This window comes from Montipora capricornis, chromosome 14 (genome assembly GCF_036669925.1).
Source record: "Montipora capricornis isolate CH-2021 chromosome 14, ASM3666992v2, whole genome shotgun sequence".
Taxonomy (NCBI): domain Eukaryota; kingdom Metazoa; phylum Cnidaria; class Anthozoa; order Scleractinia; family Acroporidae; genus Montipora; species Montipora capricornis.
In genome coordinates, this window is record NC_090896.1 from 21147323 (window position 1) to 21171950 (window position 24628).

The 24628-nt window shown below is 39.7% G+C and overlaps 1 protein-coding gene and 1 pseudogene across 3 annotated transcripts in view; one reads left to right on the top strand and one right to left on the bottom strand.

The window, feature by feature from the left end:
* LOC138033868 (UDP-N-acetylglucosamine transporter TMEM241 homolog) overlaps window positions 1-24628 on the top strand; it is a 158654-nt gene that overhangs the window by 100814 nt on the left and 33212 nt on the right. For all 3 annotated transcript variants that reach the window (XM_068881735.1, XM_068881736.1, XM_068881737.1), the window contains exons 7-10: window positions 4170-4221; window positions 14441-14489; window positions 14866-14911; window positions 15739-15774. In XM_068881735.1, coding sequence (XP_068737836.1) covers window positions 4170-4221; window positions 14441-14489; window positions 14866-14911; window positions 15739-15774 — 183 coding nt within the window. The remainder of the gene's footprint in view (window positions 1-4169; window positions 4222-14440; window positions 14490-14865; window positions 14912-15738; window positions 15775-24628) is intronic.
* LOC138033312 (zinc finger protein 862-like) lies at window positions 19772-20908 on the bottom strand (annotated as a pseudogene).

Sequence of the window (24628 nt, forward strand, 5' to 3'; positions counted from 1 at the left end):
ATTGATCTGTTAACGTGTTCAAGCGCGTGGTAAGCGCCAATGGCACAGAATGCTACCCTCGCGTTCTTGTTCACCACCCAGTTACCATTCTGGAACTCCTGGTAGATTTCAGGATCGGTCTCCTTTACTATCTCCATCTCTGCCAAGTAAACAGAAATCATGCGTGTGTAGTTTAACAAGTCGTGCGCAAAGAAGTACTCACAAACAACTGTAGGGCTTCTAAATGGAGATCCCAATCTCCAGTCCACACGGCTTTGATAAACGTCATCATCTCCATAACCATTGTCATGTACCCGCGGGTGAACTTGAACAGTGGACTATCCTCCTGATCTGCATCAAATTGCTCCATCTTTGCAGCAAGCTCTGTTCAAGTGATGGTTCCATGCCAGTTCTTCATACTTTGCTTTAATATCTTGTCTGTCGCCTTTTTCAAACGCATCGCTTAACTGGTTAGCGGACTTCTCGATAATCGTGCGCACAGCTGGGTGTCTCACGAAGAAGGCTTCCTGGTAGAGGCTGAATAGAGCTTGTAATGTAACCATGTGCGCTGCTTCTCCTCTCTTCATGTGTTTTCCACCAAGAATCTTCTTCACAGTGGAAGGCCCATAGAGATCTGACTCAACCCAGCACATGTCCAGCCCGCTATTCTCAACGAATGCACCGATTTTGTGCGAAGTTTGGCTATCATGATGTGTAGCTCACCAGGACGAAGTATTATATGCCCAGGATCTTGACGGGTCATCTGCAACTTCTTTACCGGTTGATTCAGTCCCATGTCAAACGATATCACAGTCCTCCTGTTCTGCCCTACAACCGTCATCTTAATATTCATTGCTTGCATCAAAACGGTAAGCCGTGTCTGCCACTCGTGTGCTGGTGCAACAATCAGGGGAGGGATGCCAACTCGAGTCAAGGGCATGGGACTATTCATAGTGGAGTTATAGCCAGACCATACTGGGATGTTGGTACTAGGGGGCTGATCGTCTTCAACTTCTCCATTATTGATCGTTTTGGTCAAACTGCGTCCGAGAAGCCATGTGAAATCTTGCTTCTTGATGTACAATGGAAGTTGGTCTTCGGTGCACAATCCAAACTGGGGAAAGGTGGAACCAACTTGCTTTCCGGAGGGCGCAGGGCATTCTAGCAAGGTTGTCATAGACTCGGGAAGCTGTCTGATTGAGCAACGACACTAATCTCCGGGATCCAAGGTCAGCTCTTGTGCTACATCGCCTGGTTCCTGCCTTTGGTAAATTGCCATCGCTGTGCCGTGGAAGGTATTCTTGCCATCAGGAGTGGCCTCTGCAAAATCCACATTATCGACTGCAAAAAAGACGTGCCTACCCAAAACTACATCGGGGGTATATATAGACCATGATTCAGCTCCATGCACTGTAGAACGCTAGCTTCGATTTGGGACTCTACTCTCAGGATCCTGTTGTAGTCCACTGACATTCCAAATCCATGTAGCATGGTTATGAGCTGCTTGCTTCTCATGGCCTGGTGTACAGCTATCCCAACGGCTAACTGTGGCGGCATTTCCCACAAGGATCTTAAAACGTCGGACTTCTTGTTTTTGACTTGCCTCTCAGTCAAACACAACAATACAGTGGTCTGGGATAGAGCCATTGCACGGTTTTACACTTCCTCAGATTTCTTTCCAGCAGAAAGCTCATGTTTTGGGCCTTGTATAATCCATGTATAAAAACTGAAAAGCTCTGCTGGTACGTTTTCATCAGGCAGGTTTTTCAGTGAACCTGTAAACTTTCACTTCCTACATTTGGTGATAGATTTCTTAATTATTGCGGCGGCTTCAAACAGAGTTTTCATATCGGAGCCTATGTTTGCGGTCTGATCCTCAGCCATCTGAATTGCTTGATCTCTTGTCATCTTGATACTGACTCGCTAAGACTCATTGACATGTTTATGTGCATGAAACTCTATCTCTGGTATCTCTCGGAGTAGGAACTGCTTCAAGGCCTTTCGTCGGCCCCTTGGATTTTACGCATTGTTAGATTCTAGTATGCTTTCAAAAGCATATTGTAATTCAGACATAGTAGCCACTTTTCCACTCCTAAAAGTCATCTCCGTCATTGTCAGGAATTATATTTGTGCTGCAATCTCACCAGCCAACTTCTCAGATGAGGAATTGGATGTTTCTTTTCGTAAAACGTGCGATACATGAATTGCCCAACAGTTTTTGTGGTACTTTATATGTACCGAATGAGCATCATCTGGAGCAATTGATGTGTTGAGTTTAACCAAGAGCTTATCATTCCCTGATATCCCAATGGCAGTGCGAAGGGACACTGATGATGCCCATGATACCCGCCCATCTTCGAGCACTTGGACAGAAGTAAACCTCAACTTATTTCACGCTGCTTTGTACTGAAGATTGCCGTATTTACTCCATTCCTTGATCGATACCCGAACTTTTTAGTGAGCTTTGGGCATTTCAACTAGATTTTCGTTAGTTTTCCGTAGACAAATTATACATAAATGTAAATCCAACCCATGGGCTTCAGGTTCGTTTGTTTTTGAACCAGAATCCGTTTCCATGTCTTCTTAAACACCACAAAACATGTGGCTCTAGATGGTCTGTAAATCCAACATGGCGGATCTCTACAATGATGAAAATGACCGCTGACCAAAATCATTGTTTTTCGCGATTTCAATGAGCTATTTATTTGAATATAGTTTTAAAACATGACATAATATTCTCTTTGATAAATTTAACTCTCTGATTAGTTTTCGATACCAAAATTGATGCCTTTGATGCTTATTTGAAGACAACAAACGACCAGCCTCGCTTTCGTGCAGTGTGGATCACGTGGTCGGCACATAGTACTTAAGTCTATGGATATGTATTAGATAGACTATATTAAAGATTTCTGGTATTTTTGTGGAAATTTATTGTAGTTAGTTGTATTTACACTCCATTTTATATTCGAGCCTTTATTCCATGTTGAGCCATTTAGGTCTAAAAATAGACCCCACATAGCGGCCGCCGGTGCAGGTTAAAAAATTGCCGACAACATTGTTTGTGTTCCTTAGGGCCCCCTTAACACATCTTGGTTGGTGGTTTGCTTTCACCATAAAAATCCCATGGGAATTTATTTTATGACACATGCTCCCTGACTAATTGTTGGAAAAACCCAGAACATTATTTCAATAGTCGGCTTCAAATACTGAAATGTATATTCCTTGGTGGCTTCAAGGTTTTCACAAACATTTTGGTAGCATTGATCAAGTTGTTACAAAGAGTATGGCATCTTGGCACTTCACAAAATACAACCACCTTTCACTGAAAAGTTTCACAATTATGAAATTAAATGTGACGTTTTCGACGGGTTAAAAAAGATCATGCGACTGTCAGGTGAGAAGCATATGACCTTGAACACAATAGGACAAGTCCAGACTTATCAGCAGGCAATCCCCAAGTAAATTCCAATATAGTTTTTTAAACTACATGTACGTGGAAGTCATAAAATCGGCTTCGCTTATGATCCAGACAAAATTTGTGTCACATGATGACCCAGACCTGAAAAACCAGCACAGAATTTCAGCATACAAAGTCCAACACAGAAATTCCATTATTTGAGAACATTATCTGAAAACTCCTATACTACTTTCAATGTAATCAATTTGGTTATATACATGTAATCTCTACCTTGGAAAAAAGAACATTGTATTCTTTATGTGCGTAACTCCATGACAGAAAAGGCAGACAGTGCATTAGGTTAACCTCTAAGGAGCCTTTGAGAAGAATTTGTCCTTAAATCCAATTAATCCATGAGCTGACTGGAGCCAGATAAGATCATAATTATCATAAGATAAGGTGATAGTGGACATCCTTTTGGAACACCTCTTTCAAGTTGAAGAAGTGTGGAAGATCAACCATAGGTGAGAATACAGCTGTCGACAGCTGTATACATGTAGGAAAGCTTAATCCATCACAAGGTGGATTAAACATTTAAGTATTCCATGCAGTGTCTTCTAAATGAAAGACCATTCTAAGGTGTGAAAGTCCACAAAAAGAAGCTTTTTTTTTTTGAGCAACCTCCTTTGCGTGATGCCTTCAATTCCGTGCCGTGGCTAGTGCTTTAGACAGTTAGTAAAGGCAATATGATTGCTCAGAGTGTCAATGTGTTCTCATGTTGTTTGGTTTACAGTTTAATAATGACAGCTTTAGCAGTGGTGATGGTGGCTGCAACAGATACTAAGGTACACTTTTAGGTTTGTCTTTTGTTTTATTTTCATTTCTGTAGGATAAGAGGATTCGTTGAGTCCTAGAGGGCATTCTGGGGTCAATTCAATAAGCTGTAAACTACATGTGTAGTTTACAGCGGGTATTTTTTACAGGTCACAGGCCAGGTGTACAGGTCACTGTTGAAACAATAATAAAACAACGCTAACCCTCTAGTAATGCAAACCTTAGGTCTAAAGACTACTATTTATGCCTAAGGTTACATTAGGAAAGGGATAGGATTGTTCTAGTGACCTGTAAACCTGACCTGTGGTGGGTGACATGTAAAAAATACCTACCTGTGAAGTTTACAAGTTGAATCCTTGTTTTTACACATGCACACAAAAATGAATTCTATAAACATTGTTACAAGTCGTTTTTACAAGACTTCAACTGGTAATTACGGGTGTAGACCCACACCTGTAAAATTTGGTATGTGCTTGATTCAATAAATATAGATTATTACATGTTAAGGAGCCTGATATCATTTTTATTCACAAGTTTCTAATACCATATCAGAAATGAGCGAGTCATCGAGCCAGTTTGCGATGTGTTATTAAAAATGAGTGAATAAAAACAATATCAGGCTCTTAACATGTAGTAATTTGTTTATTACATATTACATGCCTAAAAAAAATCAAGCCACCAAGTTGAAGTACAAGAAAGTTGCATTTAATAATAGTGTATGAATGTAAGTACATACAAGAAAGAGGGGAAAGTTAAGCATATCGTTTCCTTTCCCTGAGAAAGGTTTTGAACAACGCTATACATCTTGAGAGGTTTTTCTTGCCGTGTTCTTGTTTTCATTTTCTTCGAGAAACTGAGAAATATGTTCATTGGAGACATTCACAAATCTTGAAGTGGCCATTTTGTTGATAAAACTGCAAAGCAATTCTTCCCGCCAAATTTGACACCAGGTGTCAGCTAAAATATAATATGCAACCCGATTGGTCCAACCAAATTATTACAGTCTATTTGATTGGACAATTCCAACCGTGAAGTGATGTGATATCATTTTAATGCAGTGAAATTATATCATATCACTTCACGGGTATCATTTTTAGTCACAGCTTTATCACACTAATATCCACACATAATATGTAGATGTGTAGCACAATCACCATACCCACTTGGGGGTGACTCAGAAACATTTCCTGATTTATTCGGTTTAACGTCTTCAATGAAGCTATATTTTTGCTGAATGCTAAGGTTATCCTCGTTGATTAGCACACAGGGTGTAAAAAGGGTAAGCGACTTTCCTTTCTTGAGAAAACAAAGGAAAAGGATAGAAAAATAGGAAAATTTTGAGTGTAACGCGTAACACAATTTTCAAATTGAAAGTCTTCAAAACCATTTTTCATAAGAGAGAACAATTATGTGGATTAACGGACAATAACCAGTGATAACACGCAGTAAATACTACATATGAGCCAAATTAAAACAGTTCAAGTTTATTAAAACACATTAAAAAGATTCAAAATTCCGTAGTTTCCTTACTGTAACGCTGTGTTTTGGAATTCTGGCGCTCACTAGGTTATAGTTTGAAACAAGTCTTCAATTGATATCTGTGGCTTCAAAACCATCTCAACTAAATGCTCATACCTTGTGCTTTAACATACAGAAAAATTAGTTTGAGGGATCCACTACGAATGGAGAAATCACTCCTCAAAACAGTCGCTACGCTTTTTCTGTTCCGCAATTACGCAATAATATTTTTCGAGACCACTTCTTTCAATGTTGCTCCTGCTCCAACCAAGCAAGGCGTAAGTGGGTTCCAACCAAGCATTTTCTGAATGCTCACAAGTTCCACTAGCTATTTCCACAGTTTCGTCATCGTAGCTTTCAGGATCGCGAAAATATTGGCCTTTGACTGAGTCGCTACGTTTTTTTTAACATGCCGGGCCACATTGAACCTAGTCTTGAGTGCCAGTGAACATCACAAATCTACTTCGCAAAGAAGCCATGATTTCCATGTGCTTCACAAGGCTTGGTAACCTTTCCTCTATGGATATTATTGGGAAGTCCACAATGTCTTTTCAGGGGCAATTTTCAGGAAATTGAGAGAGACATCTGCTCTGACCTCAAATTGCAAAGTGGAGCAAAAAGGTGGAGCAGAAAGCCAGCGTTTAGGGTGTCAATAGAACTAAATGAGGGGATGCTATCCTCCATGTAGTGAAAGCTTTCTGTTTTTACTTTTTATTTGCCTCAAAATTGACTATCTGTATGAAAGACCACGCCTGCAAGGGGTCATGGGTAAATCAAAAATTCAGTTTTAACGGACCAAACATTAATATTTTCCGAACAATTAGAAAGATATGTAAGTCTGGGTGTGAAATAAGCCAAAATAAGTGATTTTCACCCCAATAAACACAATTTCACAATTTTTAGGTATGTTACAGAAATGGGTACCGTGATCATGCTACTCATCGTAATAAAAGTTGAAAAGCTTTACAAACGTCCAACTTGTTATAACTAATTACAAGTGCAAACTACATGTCAAAAGTTACTTGTAAACTTAACATACAACTTGTAGGAAGCATCTTTCGAAATTTTGATTATATTCTCATCGAGGGAGAAAGAACTTGAAGAATTATTCAGACACCAAGTTATTCGGCAGCCTAGAAATTTTGAGGAAAGACAGTTTCTTGGAATTGAAAATCCACACGAATTTCAGGAGAAATATCACCTCTCTCTCTTTGTTGAGGTCCAAATTTGATCACTAGCAGGAATTGTAATCCGAGAGGTAATCTTTCACTCCTCGGCTGCTCTTGTATAAATTGGATCCTTCATGCAAAAAGGTCACGGTCACATTCTGTGAATTTCAATTTTCATGCCATGAAATTCAGTTTTCACTCTTGGTGTGAAACTAATCATGCCGTGAATGATCAGTGAAAATTTTCACACTGTGAAATTAAGGGTAGAATTTCATGCGGTGAAATTGGGAGTGAAGTCTATGATAATAATCTACTGAAGCTTCTTTTGTTTTCCTACGCTGTCTCCGTCTTGGCACTCAGGACAAAAAGAATCCATGATCGCAGGGTATGAGAAATCTGTGAAAGCTGATCAACCCCAAGAAGGAGAAGAATTTTCATTCCTGAATATTAACGCCTGGAAAGTGTCACATTGTAAAGAAAGTTCAGATGACCAGTTAATTGTTATAAAGCTCAGGAGAAAGTAAATTCTACCCCCAGAAAGCGACAAAAGAATTGCAAAATCGGTTATTTTGCTGGTGACCTTTTCATACATTTACCCTGGTTTGTTGACAGCCCTGAAATAGGTCACTACTAATCTTTTTGGGACGGCATGTATATATTATGGAAATGATTACCGAAATTGTAAGAGTACATGTATTGATGTTTGTAATTATCCGTGGCTTAGTGCATTTCTCTTGCTGTGCTGTGCAATTTTATTTTTTCGAAGTAACGAAGACATTCAACTAATCGTGCAGTATCCCACTTTCTGTGTTAGTTGAGCGGCTGGCATTCCTCACACCATCACTAAAATTTCGATCATTGCTCCCGATATATACTCTGAGACATACTGTAAACTTTACTACGTAAATGGTCAAGATTCTTATAAATGCTTGCACTTTTCAACTTTTTTGCAAGAGGTCTCTCAGAGTCAAATCGATATCTGCATGATGTCAGCTAAATCGTATTTTTGTCTGTTCTTTGCTGGGATGATGAACTAACTTTTCATCTAAACGTACGGTAGGCTATTTCAACACCAGGTAAATAATACTACACAACTCATTATGTTGCAATTTCACCGTAACTTAATCTTTTCCAATACAGTTTGTGAGTTTTTATTACTTCTAAGTCTTTTGGGCAAGCAAATAAAAACTATTCACGAAGAAAATGATTTTTGGCTACGCCATTATAGCCAGACTCTGTTGTGCCAAACGTGTCTGTTTCTTATGTCTGGGAGGGAATGTAATTTTTACTGATCCCATAAACTACAGACAGCGCGTGACGTTTTGATTTCTGTCATGGTTTTACTGAGCTCATTCTTTTGAATTTCTGGTAAAGATCCAACTACAATGGAAATTCTTTATAAATATTCGACGTTTAAAACCCATGGCAAATGAAGTTGCATGCTTTTTAGCAGAGAAACGAAATAAGAAATGCTTGTCTTATTGTGCATCGATTTGGAAGGGTGTCGGGTAATGTTCAGAGTTTTAGTATCTACGATGACAATCCAACAAAACACATTCCCCCAACTGCATACAGCCACATACAGACGTTTTGAAAATTGAACAGGTGTCTCCTTAAATTAACATAACGAGTTCATCCACAAGCATGTTAAAGGTTTAAATTTCATGTGCCGACGTTTCAATCCTTTTAAGGCTTAATAAAACGAACGAGTTCAACGTAAATGAAGGTGTGCATGGCCAAACATTGCCGAGGATAACGGTTTAGTTCAAATGACTCAGCTAAATGTCACCGTTCCAGTTTATTGGCATTTGCATCATCACTTGAAATGCGGTTACCAGCCATGTCCAGTGCACTGCTGTCAGACACAAGACACGGTTCCTTCTCTGCAACTGCCAAGGAATGGCACAAATCATAGCAGACTTAAACTTCGGACACAAACACTTCAGAGCCTCAGGTTTTTGTACAATGACTTGTCAGGGAGGTGCACCTTCACCATTATATACTGCGTTCCACTCTTGTCCCAGGGCAGTGACAACACGCCATTTTTTTCTTCTAAGATTGTTGACGCCAAAGACCACATTCACTGGAGGTTGGTGTGAGACAGCGTTGAGATAGCACAGTCCTGATAGCTTACAGAAAGGCAATAGGTTTGACAGTCCGTTACCTCAGGCTCTGTATGACACGACTTTGCAAGTGTGTCCAATGGGTTAGTTAAGTAGCGCTTGATATGCAAATCACGTTGTGCTGAGGTCATATCCATCCACTTGTCTGCATCTATTTGCAGGTGCTTAAAATCAGGACTCAACCGCAACTCTCCAATGTCATGAACTGCCTTGAATAACTCCTCATCCTGGGTTTGCACAGCTGATTCTAGAGAAATGCAGAAATCTGACCACTCTTTCTTCTTCCCAGCATTTTTATTAACCATGCTTTTCCAACATTCTGGCGTTTACTGAGTTTAAAACTCAGGAGGGCACCCCAGACCTGCTTCTTTACAGACAGGAGCGATCGTACTGTCTCTTATCACCATTGCAATGTGACGTTTGAACCATGAAAAGAACTGAGATTCACCAGAATGTTCAGTGGTTTCCAGCATACGCCACTCTGTTTCCAATGTTGCAAGCATCTCGTCAAATTCTTTTGCTGAATTAGCATCTACCAGCACTTTTGTTCTGGACTTATCCTTACGCCCGCCAAATATTGAACCAAGTATGTTCTGCTGACCATCTTTGCCAAACGATAATTTGACCAACTTCCTCTCTATATTCTCAGATAGGTGAATCTTGCACCTAAGGTGGATAGCATCTGGGAGTTTGCATACAAACGCATTAGCCAAGTAAATTTCCCCATCCGTTCCAAAAGCTGTCAAGGTTTCAAAGTTTTTGCAATGGGTCTTGAGAAGACTTGCCAAATAATGATAGTCTTCAAACTCCTTGGTTATGTGGATTATTGATGGTTTTCTCAGATTGTTTGTTTACAAACATCTTGTGCTTAAAAGAGGTGAGGGTGACAAAAAAGTTGCCAGAATTAAAGGTGGCATCAGCTCCAAGTACTGAAGAGCACTTTTGGGATGAACACATGCAGGAAGGTTGGGTGATGTGGAAATCTGTTGCCTGAAACAATCGAGGATGGGTGTGACTCTTTGATGCTGAGCGTTGAAATGTGAAATCTCAAACAAATGTTCCCTGATTCAAGAGTTCTAATACGTCATAAAAATGATGACGCTGGGATTGCTTGCCACCATGATTTTGACGTTCTTTGCCCATCTCATAATGGAGGTTGTATGCTTGCTTACGATTTCTGGGAAGGTCTGCCACTGCTTTAATACCACAGGTCCCTCCGTCCTCTTGAAAGCATTCCTCTACAGCCTTTTGGCAAGTTGTTGTGGGGCATTTTTTTTTCAGCTTGTCTAGAACAAAACGTGATGTGCGCATGTAAGGGGAGGAATTTTTCTTTTTTGCATTCCCATGCTTTGCTAGTTTCACTGGCACTTCTGCGCTTTCCTCAAAATAACTAACGGCAATACGTTGCCTCTGCAATCCTGCACTGTGGCGATCACTTTTTTGAACTGGGGTGTGTGTGCGTGTCGAAAATACTTGCGACATAGGGTGAAGATGTTGTCTTCTAACTCCTGGGTTTCACTCGTCTGAAACTCTTCTATTAACATACCAGTGTCATCATCAATTTCAACATGGTACTTTTGTCTTGCTTTTGCGTGGCGTGTCCTGTCCAGCTACAATTATCGTCTCCATAGTTCACTGCTTCTAGAGATGTAGTGTCTACGACAAATGTGGCATGAGTCCGAATGTTCCGTGGCACCTGCTTACAAATCTTTTTCTTAGGCACGTCTCGTCCCACAATGATGTTAAATAGGTGCTACACAGTAAAGCCCTTGATAGCTCCTTCCAGAATCGGTTGAGAACCATCAGGATCATCATTCTCTTTTTCTTCTTTGCGACAAGACGATCTCCACTGTGTCGCTGCTAATGCTTTCTTCTTCAGAGACTTCTACTTTGACTTTGTCAACTTTACCTTTGTTTACTCTTCCATGTAGTCTAATACCAGTCACTTTGTCTGAGTCATGGAATACACTGAGACTGCCGAGATCTTCAGAGTTATCAAGGTTATCATTATCTGAGCTGCTGTCCACATACACTGGCTCTGATTTACTCCCCGGCCGAGGTATAATAGTGTAGAAGAGCAATCTTTAAATTACAGCAAAGCCCATCATCAGTTGTTGTCTAATTGCAATGAAAGTTTAAATGAAATTGGATCATCCACACATTTTGGCCGTGAATGTCCTTAATTTAACCTTCTCAACTGGAAAATAAAAGTAAAATACTTACTCCCAGTGTTCCGCAGCAATAACTTGTGCGCTGCAAAATAAACATTCCCTAACCCGTAAATACTTCCTTAATAAATTATGGGTGAGTTCAAGAGTATAAGAGAAACAGGGCTCATGCAGTAATGAAGTTTTCAAGTGAGGGCAGGGCTTGGTAAAGGCGAACATGTTAGGGTTAGCGTGAGCCAACTAGGAAAGTCCGGGGACATGGAAAGTTCTGATTTCAATAGAACGTTTTCACTTGACGTCATCAAATTCTGAAATCCAAAACTAAAAGAACACCAAAGTTTTTATCTTCATCAGGCATGAGGTATTCTTTCTGTTTACAACTTTCCAGCTAAATAGCATCCTTCGTTTGGAATCCAGCCCTCTTATATTTTCAGAGTTATGGCGGTGCGTGACATAAATTTTATTTCGTGATTTTTAGCCATTTAACCCTTTCACTCCTATTGGGGTTCCCCATTGACGAGTAAAATCTATAAGTGACACTCTTGGGATTGAAAGGGTTAACTTAAGACATCGTAGTACGTTCAGTGGACATAATCAATGTCCTAAATAGCCAAAGTAAGTTGACATTATTTTATGGTCGCCATATTGGTGTACCTCAGAGGAACTCCAACATGGCAGCTCCATACACGGCTCTGTAAGTACTACAAACTACATTTGTTATCCGATCTTTCAATTCACTATCAAAACAATAAAATCTCCTCCACTTTAGCACTACTGACAGAGATCTCCTTAATAAACCACAAATGCAACAATTTTGCCTGAACTGCAGTTAACTCAACGGCTATTAACTTTGTGTAAAACTGTAGTAGCGCATAGTTAGAACTGAAAGGTCATTTAATAAATGTCGCCACTTGCTATTCTCCAGGTATGGATGCGGGTCTACTTCCCCAATGGGAATTGTAACTTTTTTCTGTTAAGGAATGATGAAATTTGGAGGAAAATCTTTGCTCCCTGAATTTATCTTTTACTCAATAGTTATTTTTCTGCACAAAATGAGGGGCTTAATCTTACCCGCCTCTCTGTGCGGTTCCAGGAAACATTCTAATAAGGGATAGATCATAAGTTTTTTGAGGGGGAGGGGGGTGTGGGCAATTTTCTGTGGCATGAAATAATTATCTTGTCTTTAAGTTGTGCACGATTTTTAAAAGTAAAACACAGGACATGGCTAGTGGAAAGCACTTGCTCAATTGTTTTCCCATGGTTCTCCCTGCACGATTTTTTTAGCAGTTTTTGCTATGGAGGAATTTTGTTTGGAAATTACTCATCCCCCCTAAAAAAAATTATGAGCTCGTCCCTTCACAAAAAGCGTCATTTTTTTGTCAGTTAATGCACTGAAATTGACAGTTGACACGATTTTCCCAGGAAATAACCCAGAGGACAATAGTAAAAATTGTTGAGATAAATATTACAGTTCATAATAGCATGTAAAAGTATACAAAACGTGAAAAATTATGGCGTGTGATTCCAGACAAAATTCAACATTAAATTCTGTTTTGCACACGTTTCAGTTTGTACTCAAATTGTGTTCTGTGGTCAAATTGTTAAAATCAAATTCTATTTTATTTTCCAAACTCTATTCTGTTTTGAATTGTGTTTGCTAAATTCAGTTCTGTCGCCCAAATTCTATTTTACTTTGAAATGACAATTTGCCTAAATTATATTCTCTTGCAAAGTGATGATTCGCTCAAATTCAATTCTGTTTCACATTGGCATTTATAAATTCTATTTTGTTTGTGAGCCGCGCACCGAGTCTACCGCTGCCAAGTAAAGAAGGCTTGGCCACATCTGCTTGTTCTTTCGAGAAATGGTGGCTAACCCGGCTAACGGGGCCAACGATGCAGCAGTTCGTGGGTTTCTTCACCAGTTGCTACACTTGATAGTTCGCCAAATTGAAAACAATGACGGTCGTGGCAACGATGCAGACGGAGTTTTGTACCTAGTTGATTGGCTTTATAATTGTTTGGTTCGCTATGTGGGCTATCGACAAGAACATTGTCTGTAGCCGAGACATGCTTGAAGAGATTGTCAATGCTCATTCAAGACCGGATTTGTTTTGGTTGTTTCGTTTGTTTCAGTGGTTTCTTTTCGGTTGTTTCATTCCGGTCGTTTCGTTTCATTGTTTTGGGTTTAAGTACATGCCATAATGTCCATGGTAACAAATTGATGTTTGTAATGCAAGAAGTTCACTTTGTTTCACGCCATGAAATATATCTCAGACGTTATGACCTGTTTTCACGGTGACTGTGACCTTTTCCACGGCGTGAAAGGGAAATTTTACTCACATTCCAATAATTGTTTACACAGCCAGGACTGTGAAAATAGCCATAGCTTGAAATTTGGATAAGCCCCCTTTTTGTGTGAAGGGTCACATATTGAACTTTTCTGGCTGTTGTGACCATTCAATCATATATCACCGCGCATGGCTGGCTCAGTTGGTTGAGTACAAGGCTGTTACGCGGGAGGTTGTGAGTTCAACTCCGGCTGGCCCAACGCTCAGGGTTTTTAAATAACTAAGGAGAAAGTGCTGCCTTTGTAATTACATCTGCAAATGGTTAGACTCTCTAGTCTTCTCAGATAAGGACAATAAGCCAGAGGTCCCGTCTAACAACCCTTCAATGTTCATAATCCTGTGGGACGTAAAATAACCTGCACACTTGTGGTAAAGAGTAGGGGGTGAAGTTCCCAGTGTCGTGGTCTGTCTTTTGTGGTGTATCCTGTTGGTTAACCTCGTAGGGGACCTATGTTCTATTGTTAATTCCACCATGTATGTACACGTACTTAATCAGTGGACCCTGCTCCAAATGCCCAGGAGGAGTAGTCAATGAAGTATAGTTTTTGAAAGGAATTGTAATTAAGCTGCGCTCTGAAAGTAGTATATTCTGAAATAGTAAATGCTTATCTGTGTGTAATATTGACAAAGCTTAGAGTAGTTTTGTAATGTAAGAACCAACACAAGAACCTGCAAGTTTCTTTCCTGGAAAAAGATTAATCTCATATAGATGCATATTGTTCCTACTATCTACATGTAAGATTGAGTTATGTTGGCTTCTAAGCATCTTATCAAGTTAAGTTCTAAATTCAAAATAATAATTTGTTGTCTTAAAAGGCATGTTGGAATGTATCTTTGAGAAACAATTTCAAAGATTTCATATGCTTCTTGCATTTAAGTATTGCATTGCTTTTTTTTGGCAGTTTGATCAAATAGGATACAAGTGGATGTTAATCCATTGCACATTTTCAGGTCAGTAGAGGATTAAATGTACGAGTAATTGCTGGAAATGATCACTGCCTCTTCAAAAATGTACACAAGGAAAGCAAATTTCTTTTCTTACTTTTGCAAGGAGGGGAAGAAATAGTAGGAAGCGTAAGAGGAAATATTTAATAGTTTTGGGTTTTCTCCCTTGCTATCCCACAACATTATTAATGCCCGAGTTCCACTTGGTTAGACTTATGCATTGGATGAAAGTTTAATTTGACATTATTTGCTGAAAGAACCAAATTATGTATCAATATCATTTAATCATGATGGTTTTGAGTTTGAGATTTTTTTCTCTTGATGCTTATACATTAACATGTAAATGTAGCTTCTAACCTGGTATGTGTTTTTATTACCACAGCGTTGTACATCCTGTATGCAAATTCAAGAAAGAAAAACTCCTTTAGGTGCTATAGTAATACCTAGAAATTGTGTATTCTTGAAAATTTGAAAAAGAGTGATCAGAAAAACCTGGGATTCGAATTATACATAGTAAATGTTACCGCCAGAATGGACTTAAATGTTTACTTGTCTTCTTTGTTTGCTTTTCCGCCCTTAATGTATAGTTGTATAGTTGTGTATAGATACACACCAACTCTCTTTGGGGTTCTGTGGGTCTTTATTGCCTAGACCACCGCTAAAGCACCCTCCCAGGAAGGGTGGGGTGGGTAAAGAGAATTTTTACAATGATACTGCTGCACGTGCTAGCTCGCTAGAATCGTAGTACTGAAGTGACACTCAATTTGCCGAAATATGTACATGGGCCTGAGTGGTATTTCCGTAATATATATTTAATCCTGATAAACAGGTTTATCACTCACTAAAACAATTCTTATGTGCCCTGAATATGATGTCATGATGGCAGGGTGAAGGTTCATGTCATCGTGCAAACTCCATGACGACAATAACCTAATTAAACCATCATTTAAAAACCGTATGATAAACGAAAAACCTTGACTGTGAAGGTTTAAAACAAGTGTATCAAATTCTTTAAAAACAAATTAATTTCAGCTGCACATTTGTTGCAGTGAATTAACAGTTTCAGGGAAAATTGACCTGTGTTCTTGGACTTAATTCAGCCAACTACACTTAGTTTATGACACCCAGTAAACTGTAAACAGTGTGATAATGCAGTTGTCTGTGTGCTATATCCAGTACATGAATTTTTCGGCATATGTTACAAACAAGCATGTCATTTAAAAACACAATGCAATTACCTTTTTTCTCATAACAGTGCCCTAGATCAGATGTTCTGCAATGCAGTCACCAGGTTAGTTTTTTATTTTGTTCCTTTTCTTATATATTTGTAGGATTGATACAGAGCGCGATATGTATCAAGTTGGTAAGGTGGCCAACTCGAACGCAGTTGCTACTTTAATCACCACATGCATTCAAGATAGTATTAGCTCTGTTTTTATTTTATTTAACTAATGAGGAGAATCTGTTGTTTAAATTTATATCTGTGAACTTACAATGTAAATAGTATGAAATAAAAGAATTAACTCACATGCAACAAAGATAGAAAAGTGCCCACTACAACGAATATTTAATGGGAAAAAATACTTGTAGGTCTCAGTGCCGAAAGCCCCGTGCAAACTGACGCAACAACTCACAACGTTTTTGGGAGTTGCTGGCCAACAATGTTGGGTCTGTTTGCACGGGGCTTTGACCAGTTTCAAAATTCAGGCAACAACTCACAACAAAATGCAACAGGGTTGTGCAAACGGATTCAACATTTTACACTCAACAATGTTGGGGGTTTTTGGTCAACAATGTTGCATGTGTTTGCACAGGGCTTTAGAGGCACATAGAGAGGGGACTGGATCAACACAAATCGATCACCTCAGATCCAGCAAAAAACAGTTTTGTAAGCCAAAACTATTCGATGTTTGTACCAATTTCACCAAGGATACCTTAAAGATTAGTGCTAGGGTGATTTCTCGAGGCCTTGGCGATTTTTTTTATGTCAATCCGAGGTGAGTGTTAACCCGACTTGATTTGGTCTGACTTTTGTACCTAGCTGCCTCATAGAGAGTCATGTGTTATTTAAATGTACATTAAACAATTGTGCGCACATTTGTGGATAATTAAGAATTGCTCAATCTGAGATACAGCTGTATGTATATATAACAGGTTAAAGGATACAATGTTCCATTAAGCCAAGCACTGCCTTGGTTGGCTCAAAGGGTAGACTTATATTCGGGAAGCTAGACCATGAAAAATTTTCCTCCACTCAACCCAAAGTACAGAAAACATTAAACACTTTTTTTTGCGGATTAAGACCTGCCCTTTTAGGCTAGGTACGTTGTAGAGTCAGATTGTGGTATCCGTCTCGAGATATTAGGCTTTATTTACTGTTACCTTGCAACAAACACGACAATGAGGGTTTGTCCTAAAAATGCCGATAAGTCCTGGTGTATTGAACAAATCAGCATGATACTTTCTACAGTGACTAGATGTACATTTGCATGTAGATGTACATTTGCACCCAACAATGTTGTTGGGTGTTTGCATGTACATAGTCAAAAATTGATCAGCGTACATGACCTCTATTTTATTATGTTATACAAATGATTGTTTTTTTTTTTCTTTCAATACCACAATTTTTTTTAATGAGGATTGCTTGAAGAGTTTTGAAGAATGCTCTGTAGCAAAAAATCAGTGTGAAGAAATTATTAATGATACAGATATAATTCTCCAAACCATTCTCTGGAACAATAAATTCATCTGTATTGACGGGAAACCTGCTCGAATAACGTTAGAGAGTTTCAAATAATATTGGGCGGGAGATGGAGAAGGCCAACCAACATGGGACATAACATCAGCCAGATTGGAACCAGAAAAAGTGAGGGTGAGGGCACACCCCGAACGAAAACTATGAAGAGTTTCACCAGCATCTATATTAGCTTGTCGAAGATAGAGCCTTAAACGAGATTCAGCCGTGGAACTGGTGAGAGGCTGATCAACGATGCAACCCTTCTGATCTGTAGGCCTGAACAGGTAACCCCTGGAAAGGTCCATACCAATCTCTCTTGACACAGCAACATACATTTCAACAGCCCAAATCGGGCATAGGGCAGGATGTGGATGACGACGCATTCCGAAGAAAATACGCCTTGCTGGACAGTATAGGGGCATCCATTGCGGTGGGGCTGTGTCTTACCCATGGCATCCTTGTATACAAGAAAACGGCAGACATCAAAAGGAATAGCATCAAAGAATTTCTTTCGTCCAGGGAATGCCTATAAAAAATTCTCAAACTCTTCTGTAACCGATTGCTTTTGCTTAGAATGTGCAGAAGAAAGGTTTCTCTGCTGGAGAACTTAAATTCTGTTGTCGATTGCTAAACCCTAACCCTAAACCCACACTGTTGACAATAATTGAACGTGTGGTCATTAGGATAACTACAAGTAGGATAACTGACAGCCGGTGTAAATAAACAAGCAACTGGAGGAAGAACCTGCAAAAGATAAAGGAATCATGTTGAGGTAAAAGAGGCCACCAAAATTTATGAGGACAGACATCCGGGAGAACTAGTTTACGGGAGAAAGCTTGACTTTAGAGAAAGCGCAGCAAATCAGGAATAATAATACTTGGGGGAAAGGCATAAGGGTTTGCAAAAAGATCCCTTTGCCACAAAGGACTTTGACACCCGAAGAACCAGGAACTGGGAAAGGAGAGAAAAAGAGAAGGGAAGAACCTGAAATGGAGGTCTGGACATTCGACGGGAGTGCCATTAAATCAACAGAGTGACCCGAAGGCCCGCCAGAAGCACTTCGAATTCTCACCCAAACCCTGTTGGAGGGTCAGGAACATTACACTTGGAGGGAATGTGATAAAGGTTAAGGTGAATGTTAGAGTCAGAAATAACAGCAAACAATCGCTTCAAAGAAGCAATCAGAGAGGGAGATCTAGCTCCTTGGCGGCGCCAAGCTCTCAAGAGCACTTGACTATCTGTGAATACGTGAACCCAGCAGTTACTAACGGTAGAAGAAAACGACTTCAAGCATTACACAAGGCGAGAATTTCCTTACAGTTAATACTGAGAGAAGACTGAGAAGAAGGCCAGTAATCCCGAATGGCGACAGACTTTGCATCGGATTAAGCACTGTCCCCCACATGAAAGCATTAGCATCACAGCAGAGTACTATCTGAGAATTAAATTCAGACCGCCAGGAGAGAAAACCCTCCCAGGATTCTAAGAAGGTCCAGGAGGCAATTTCTGCTTTCAAGGGCTCAGACAGGGTAATGGGGTGGGAAGAACAAGTGGCCTTACTAATAGCTAAATCAATCTCGTTTGTGAACAAAGGTGCACCTGGGACTGCCAAGGCAAAAGAAGTGCACAAATTCTAGAAAGCCATTGCAAGGTCTTAAGGTCAAGGGAGTCAGATCCAAGGACTAAACGAATGAGGGCACAGAACTGTTTTTTTGTCCTGCAAAAGCAAAAAGGCCTGCTTGACAGAATCCACCATAAAACGCAAATAAGGAACAGCTTGGCGAGGAAGAAGAATTTATTTACTAAGGCCTGGGAAATATCCAAGTGCAAAAAGTGTATAACAGACAATGAAGATCACAGAGAAAGCCGACGCAAAAGAACACTCCAAAATGGGGAGGTTCTCATAAACTAAGATTGAAAAGGTATGCACAGTTCCCTGGTGTGTCGGTCGTGGATATATAAAGAGCATGGAATAGAGTGAGATCGAAAATAATGTGAAGAAAGAAGACCTGTTGAATGATAAATGTACGCCCATGCCTTCCAACCAAAAGGGATAGTATTTCTAACAAAACAGCAACCAGCCCATTGAAAACCGAAGAATGTGCGGCTGTCAGAAGTAAGAAACAAATGATCATAGCCAGACTTATCGTCACAAACAGATTGGTATGAATTAGGAAAAACGTAGTGAGGGAGGGCAGCGAGAGATTCGAGCTAAAAGGGAGAAGCCTTGGTCCAAAGATTTAAAAACCTGGTATCATTGCACAAAGGTGTTTTTGAAGGCTCGACGGTAAGGGGCATTACCAAGTGAGGAGAGCAACCTCCCCAACTTTACCCCAAATAGAGATAGCTCCCGAAGGTAATCTGTTAACTATAGTTTCGGATACAAACAACTCTTGACGAACGAGGGGTGTGAGGGGAGGGTGCATTGGAAGAGGAACCAGATGCATTGCTCTTAAATGTCTTATCCATCTTAGCAAAGCACTCCAACACCTTTGTGTAATCTTTGTCACTACACAAAGCCAAACAATACGCTTGAAACTTATCGGTGGGCTTATCTAACTGCGCCATCACAAGGACCATCACAATTATTTGTCATCAGAGATTCTAGAGAATCATTTGAAAGTCGATTATGCAAGGATGTTTTTATCCTGTCCATGGATGAAAATTGGCGCTCACGCTCTCCTGTACTTGGGCTCAGTGTGAGCATCAAGTCCACCAACACAAGAATGTTTTGAAATCGGGCTGGGAGATCTCTTAGCAAATTCCCATAAACCTGCAGCAGTGGAAGTCCACGGAAATGTACAACATAGGTTTTCAGTGCCACCCATTCTTGGGGGATTTTATTGCATTCTTCTTCTGACAATTGCTCCTTAAAATGGTGAACTATTTTTTGAACCTCATTCCCACCAAAAGTTGCCAACTGTTCTTGTTCATGTGGCTAGAAGTTGAAGTTGAAGATCTTAAAGTAAATGCGAGGGGCTTTGTTAAAGTTATCAAATTGCGAGTTGAGGTATGTGATTCCATTTTCCAGCACTTTCTACATGCTAGTGTCTTCTTTGTGTGATGGAGGGGGAGCACCAGTAAATTGGACTTTCTGGTTACCAAATTCCTTAGAAGCAGTGATATTCTGATAAAATTCTTTACTGTGCTTTTCTGTGTGTTGTTCCAAGCTAGTAAACTTCATTGTGGTTTCGTGTATGATATCTGGGACTTCAGGTATCGTAAGCTTCTCATGCTGGAAGATTCTGGAGGTTTCTGTGATAACATCCAACAAATCAGGCATAAAATGAAGCAACTTTACGAAAGGTATAGTGGTGATCTTGTGAATACTGGATGCCTTTCTTTTAGTTGTAGCATCCTGTGATGCTCTACCAGCAGCATCTACTGTGTGCATAACAGTTGAAGAAAAGTTCTTCTTGACTGCCACTAAAGCACGAGATTTGCTTGCTACCCACCTGACAGCTTTGACAGAAGAATAAGTAAGCATCGTGGATAAAAGATCTGCCATCCCAGATAACTCATGACGTCGCTTTGAATATGCTCTTGATGGTTGCCTCAAAAGTTTGGATATAGGGTATGGACTTTGGTGAATCTAACACTGACAGTTCAGCTTTGTGTGCAACAATACAATAATAGCTGAAAAATCTTTTTGTAAGAGTGCCTTAACACCAGACATCGCACCCATCATGACAGAGGCCCCATCAAAGTTTGCTCCAATCAGAGAGGCGCCATGGTTTCCCTTCTCGGCATTCATTCCTTGTTTCACTGCCACGCACACCCCTGTCGCTTTTCCACTTTCTAGTGGCACAATCTTGGCCAACTCTGTGACCGGTTCTCCCTTATGGATGTACCTCACAGGTACTGTTTCTTGCTCAACAACTGAACCATCTGTGCAGCCATCTACAAGGACGGTCATAAACCTTGCACAAGATATCTTGGATCTAACTTCATCAAGTAGTTGGTCAGCTATAGCTAGGACAAAGTCTTTACAATGTTTCTCATTGAAATAGTTTTCACCAAAATCGACACCATGCTTGTTCTGCAGATTTGTGAGCCATTTAAAGTCACTGAAAGAGGGCAATTTTTTTATCAGCCAGATACTGAATTGCAGTTTTTAAATTATTGAGTTTATAAAACTAACGTAGTAGAAGTCATAGTTCATGAAGAAAATAAATTTGAATATTGTGCGTGTTGCAGTACAGGGATTTTATGAAAAGGGGTTCAAATGCAATTTTCTTACCTAAATGGGTGACAATTTTTTTGCAATAGCGTACACAGTGTTGAAAAGACATTTGAACTTTTGATGTTGTTCCTTTTGCAAACAAACCACAGCTTTACCAATTGGCGTATTCTTGAGGGCTATTTTCATACGGTCATTTCTCATCACACAAGCAACATGATTTGTCGCTTTCCATTACCAGTGGGCTTTTTGGGTCTGAAACATTCGGCCATACACAGCATATTTTACACTTCATGACACCATGTGTTGTGTCCATTGTCAGCCACGAAAACTCTTCCAACCATTTCGGGTTGGAACACATCTGCGTTTCTTTTCATTGTATTCAACACCTTTCGCCTTTCACTTTGTCATACCCGGAGTGCAAACAGTTTGTCGTGACAAACGTATCCATAAGTTTATTAGAACTCGTACCTTGAACTTTGGTCCACTTGCCAGCTGTTCCCAACCATCAACAGGGATCCCTGCCAAACTGATGTCCGTGGGAAAGTACTGGGTATGAAACTCATGAAGAGATGTAAAAGGGCAATCGAAAAGTTAACAAAACAGTGATACGTATTTATTGCATTTCAAAAGGCTGAAATATCATAGGGGTTGACAAGCCTGACTCACGCTTTCCACCCACGTGTTTTAGCCGTTAAATCTCAGAGTTTAGCTTTTACGAGTATATCTTTCAGAGACCTTCCTCGTTTGTATGATATAATTGGAGGTTCTTTGTAGATCTGTCTGAGTAAAGGCTGTTTCTCTATCAGTTGCCAGTGTTTCATTAGAATGTTTTTAAGGCTGGAAACTGGTGGTTGATACTGTGTGACAAAGGGCAAAATGGTTTTTTCTCTTGATGGTTTTTGTCGGAGTGCTTCTTTCCTGTTTTCAAAGTGTAATTCAGAGAGAGTTTGAGTTATTAAGTTTCGTGGATATCCTCTCTCTCTAAGATGCTTTTTGAGTTCTTCTAGTCGGTTTTGAAAATTTTCTTTTGAGGAATTTGTTCTGAGTAACCGGAGTATAAAGCCCTTCTTGACCCCTAAAGGGTGGCAAGACGTGAAATGTGTATATTGGAAAGTTTCAGTAGGTTTGAAATGCGTTCGTACGTCGAGAATTGACGAGCTGTTAAACCGTTTGCCTTTGTACACAATTGTATCCAGAAATGTGACTTTTTCCTCAGAGATTTCTGCTGTGAATTTAATAGTGGCGTGGTGATTATTTGCTTGTTCAATGAAGTGTGTTATTTGTTCTCTTCCGGTACCCCAGAGAGAGAAGATGTCGTCTATATATCTTTTCCAACAGATAGGCTTTATTGCGCTCTTTTTTAATAACTCTGTTTCTACTTTCGCCATGAAGATATTTGCGAAAGCAACAGCGAACATTGTTCCCATCGCTGTCCCGTGTGTTTGGAGGTAATTTTTTCCATTAAAATGGAATGAGTTTTCTTTTAAAATGAGTCTGAGCGCTCGTTCAAGTGACTGTGTTGGAATCGGGGGTTTATCTTTGTAGTGAGTAATATCATAGGGGTTGACAAGCCTGACTCACGCTTTCCACCCACATGTTTTAGCCGTTAAATCTCAGAGTTTAGCTTTTACGAGTATATCTTTCAGAGACCTTCCTCGTTTGTATGATATAATTGGAAGTTCTTTGTAGATCTGTCTGAGTAAAGGCTGTTTCTCTATCAGTTGCCAGTGTTTCATTAGAATGTTTTTAAGGCTGGGAACTGATGGTTGATACTGTGTGACAAAGGGCAAAATGGTTTTTTCTCTTGATGGTTTTTGTCCGAGTGCTTCTTTCCTGTTTTCAAAGTGTATTTCAGAGAGAGTTTGAGTTATTAAGTTTCGTGGATATCCTCTCTCTCTAAGATGCTTTTTGAGTTCTTCTAGTCGGTTTTGAAAGTTTTCTTTTGAGGAATTTGTTCTGAGTAACCGGAGGGCTTCGCCTTTTATAAAGCCCTTCTTGACCCCTAAAGGGTGGCAAGACGTGAAATGTGTATATTGGAAAGTTTCAGTAGGTTTGAAATGCGTTCGTACGTCGAGAATTGACGAGCTGTTAAACCGTTTGCCTTTGTATTCCGGTTACTCAGAACAAATTCCTCAAAAGAAAACTTTCAAAACCGACTAGAAGAACTCAAAAAGCATCTTAGAGAGAGAGGATATCCACGAAACTTAATAACTCAAACTCTCTCTGAAATACACTTTGAAAACAGGAAAGAAGCACTCCGACAAAAACCATCAAGAGAAAAAACCATTTTGCCCTTTGTCACACAGTATCAACCATCAGTTCCCAGCCTTAAAAACATTCTAATGAAACACTGGCAACTGATAGAGAAACAGCCTTTACTCAGACAGATCTACAAAGAACCAATTATATCATACGAACAAGGAAGGTCTCTGAAAGATATACTCGTAAAAGCTAAACTCTGAGATTTAACGGCTAAAACACGTGGGTGGAAAGCGTGAGTCAGGCTTGTCAACCCCTATGATATTTCAATAAAATTTTCCCAGACTTTTTGTTGCCGTAATTTCTTAACTAATGCTTGAAGTAACGATTAACATATCACAGTCGCATTACCTGCACAGTAAAAGTTACACACAAACAGTTAGTGCGAACGTCCTTAACAAGGAAAAGGTGCCGATTAATAAAGCTGTGTCAAAAACTATTTATGATGAACTTCGAAGTAGAGTTATCACTATTCCCAAAAGAAATGTAGTAATTACTTTACGATTGATTCTCATGGTTGGAGATAGATATATATATAGCTTCCCACATTGTTTTACCTCTGATACAAAGCTGCATGAATTTCAGTTTAAACTATTCAACAGGTACCTTGCGGCAAACCATTTCTTATGCAAATATGTCTTGCCTTCCCCAGTATGTTCTCTTTATGTAGAGGAGAGCAAATCCCCCAAACTTATCTTAATCTTTTGTGATTATGTTAAGAAATTCTGGGCAGATGTTATGAAGTAGCTTTGCAATTTAGACGTCCATATAAACAATTTTCACAATAGAGAAGTTTTTTGAAAAAAAATGAAACTAGCCTCGTTATCATGGCCAGCCAACTAATTCCAAAATAGCGGTCGGTTAGCATTGGTTTTGCTAAATGCCCCAAGCAATAGGAGGTAAATATTTGAATTATGGCAAATTTTCAGGGAAAAAGTTTACTTCCACTGTATAAGAGATTCAAAC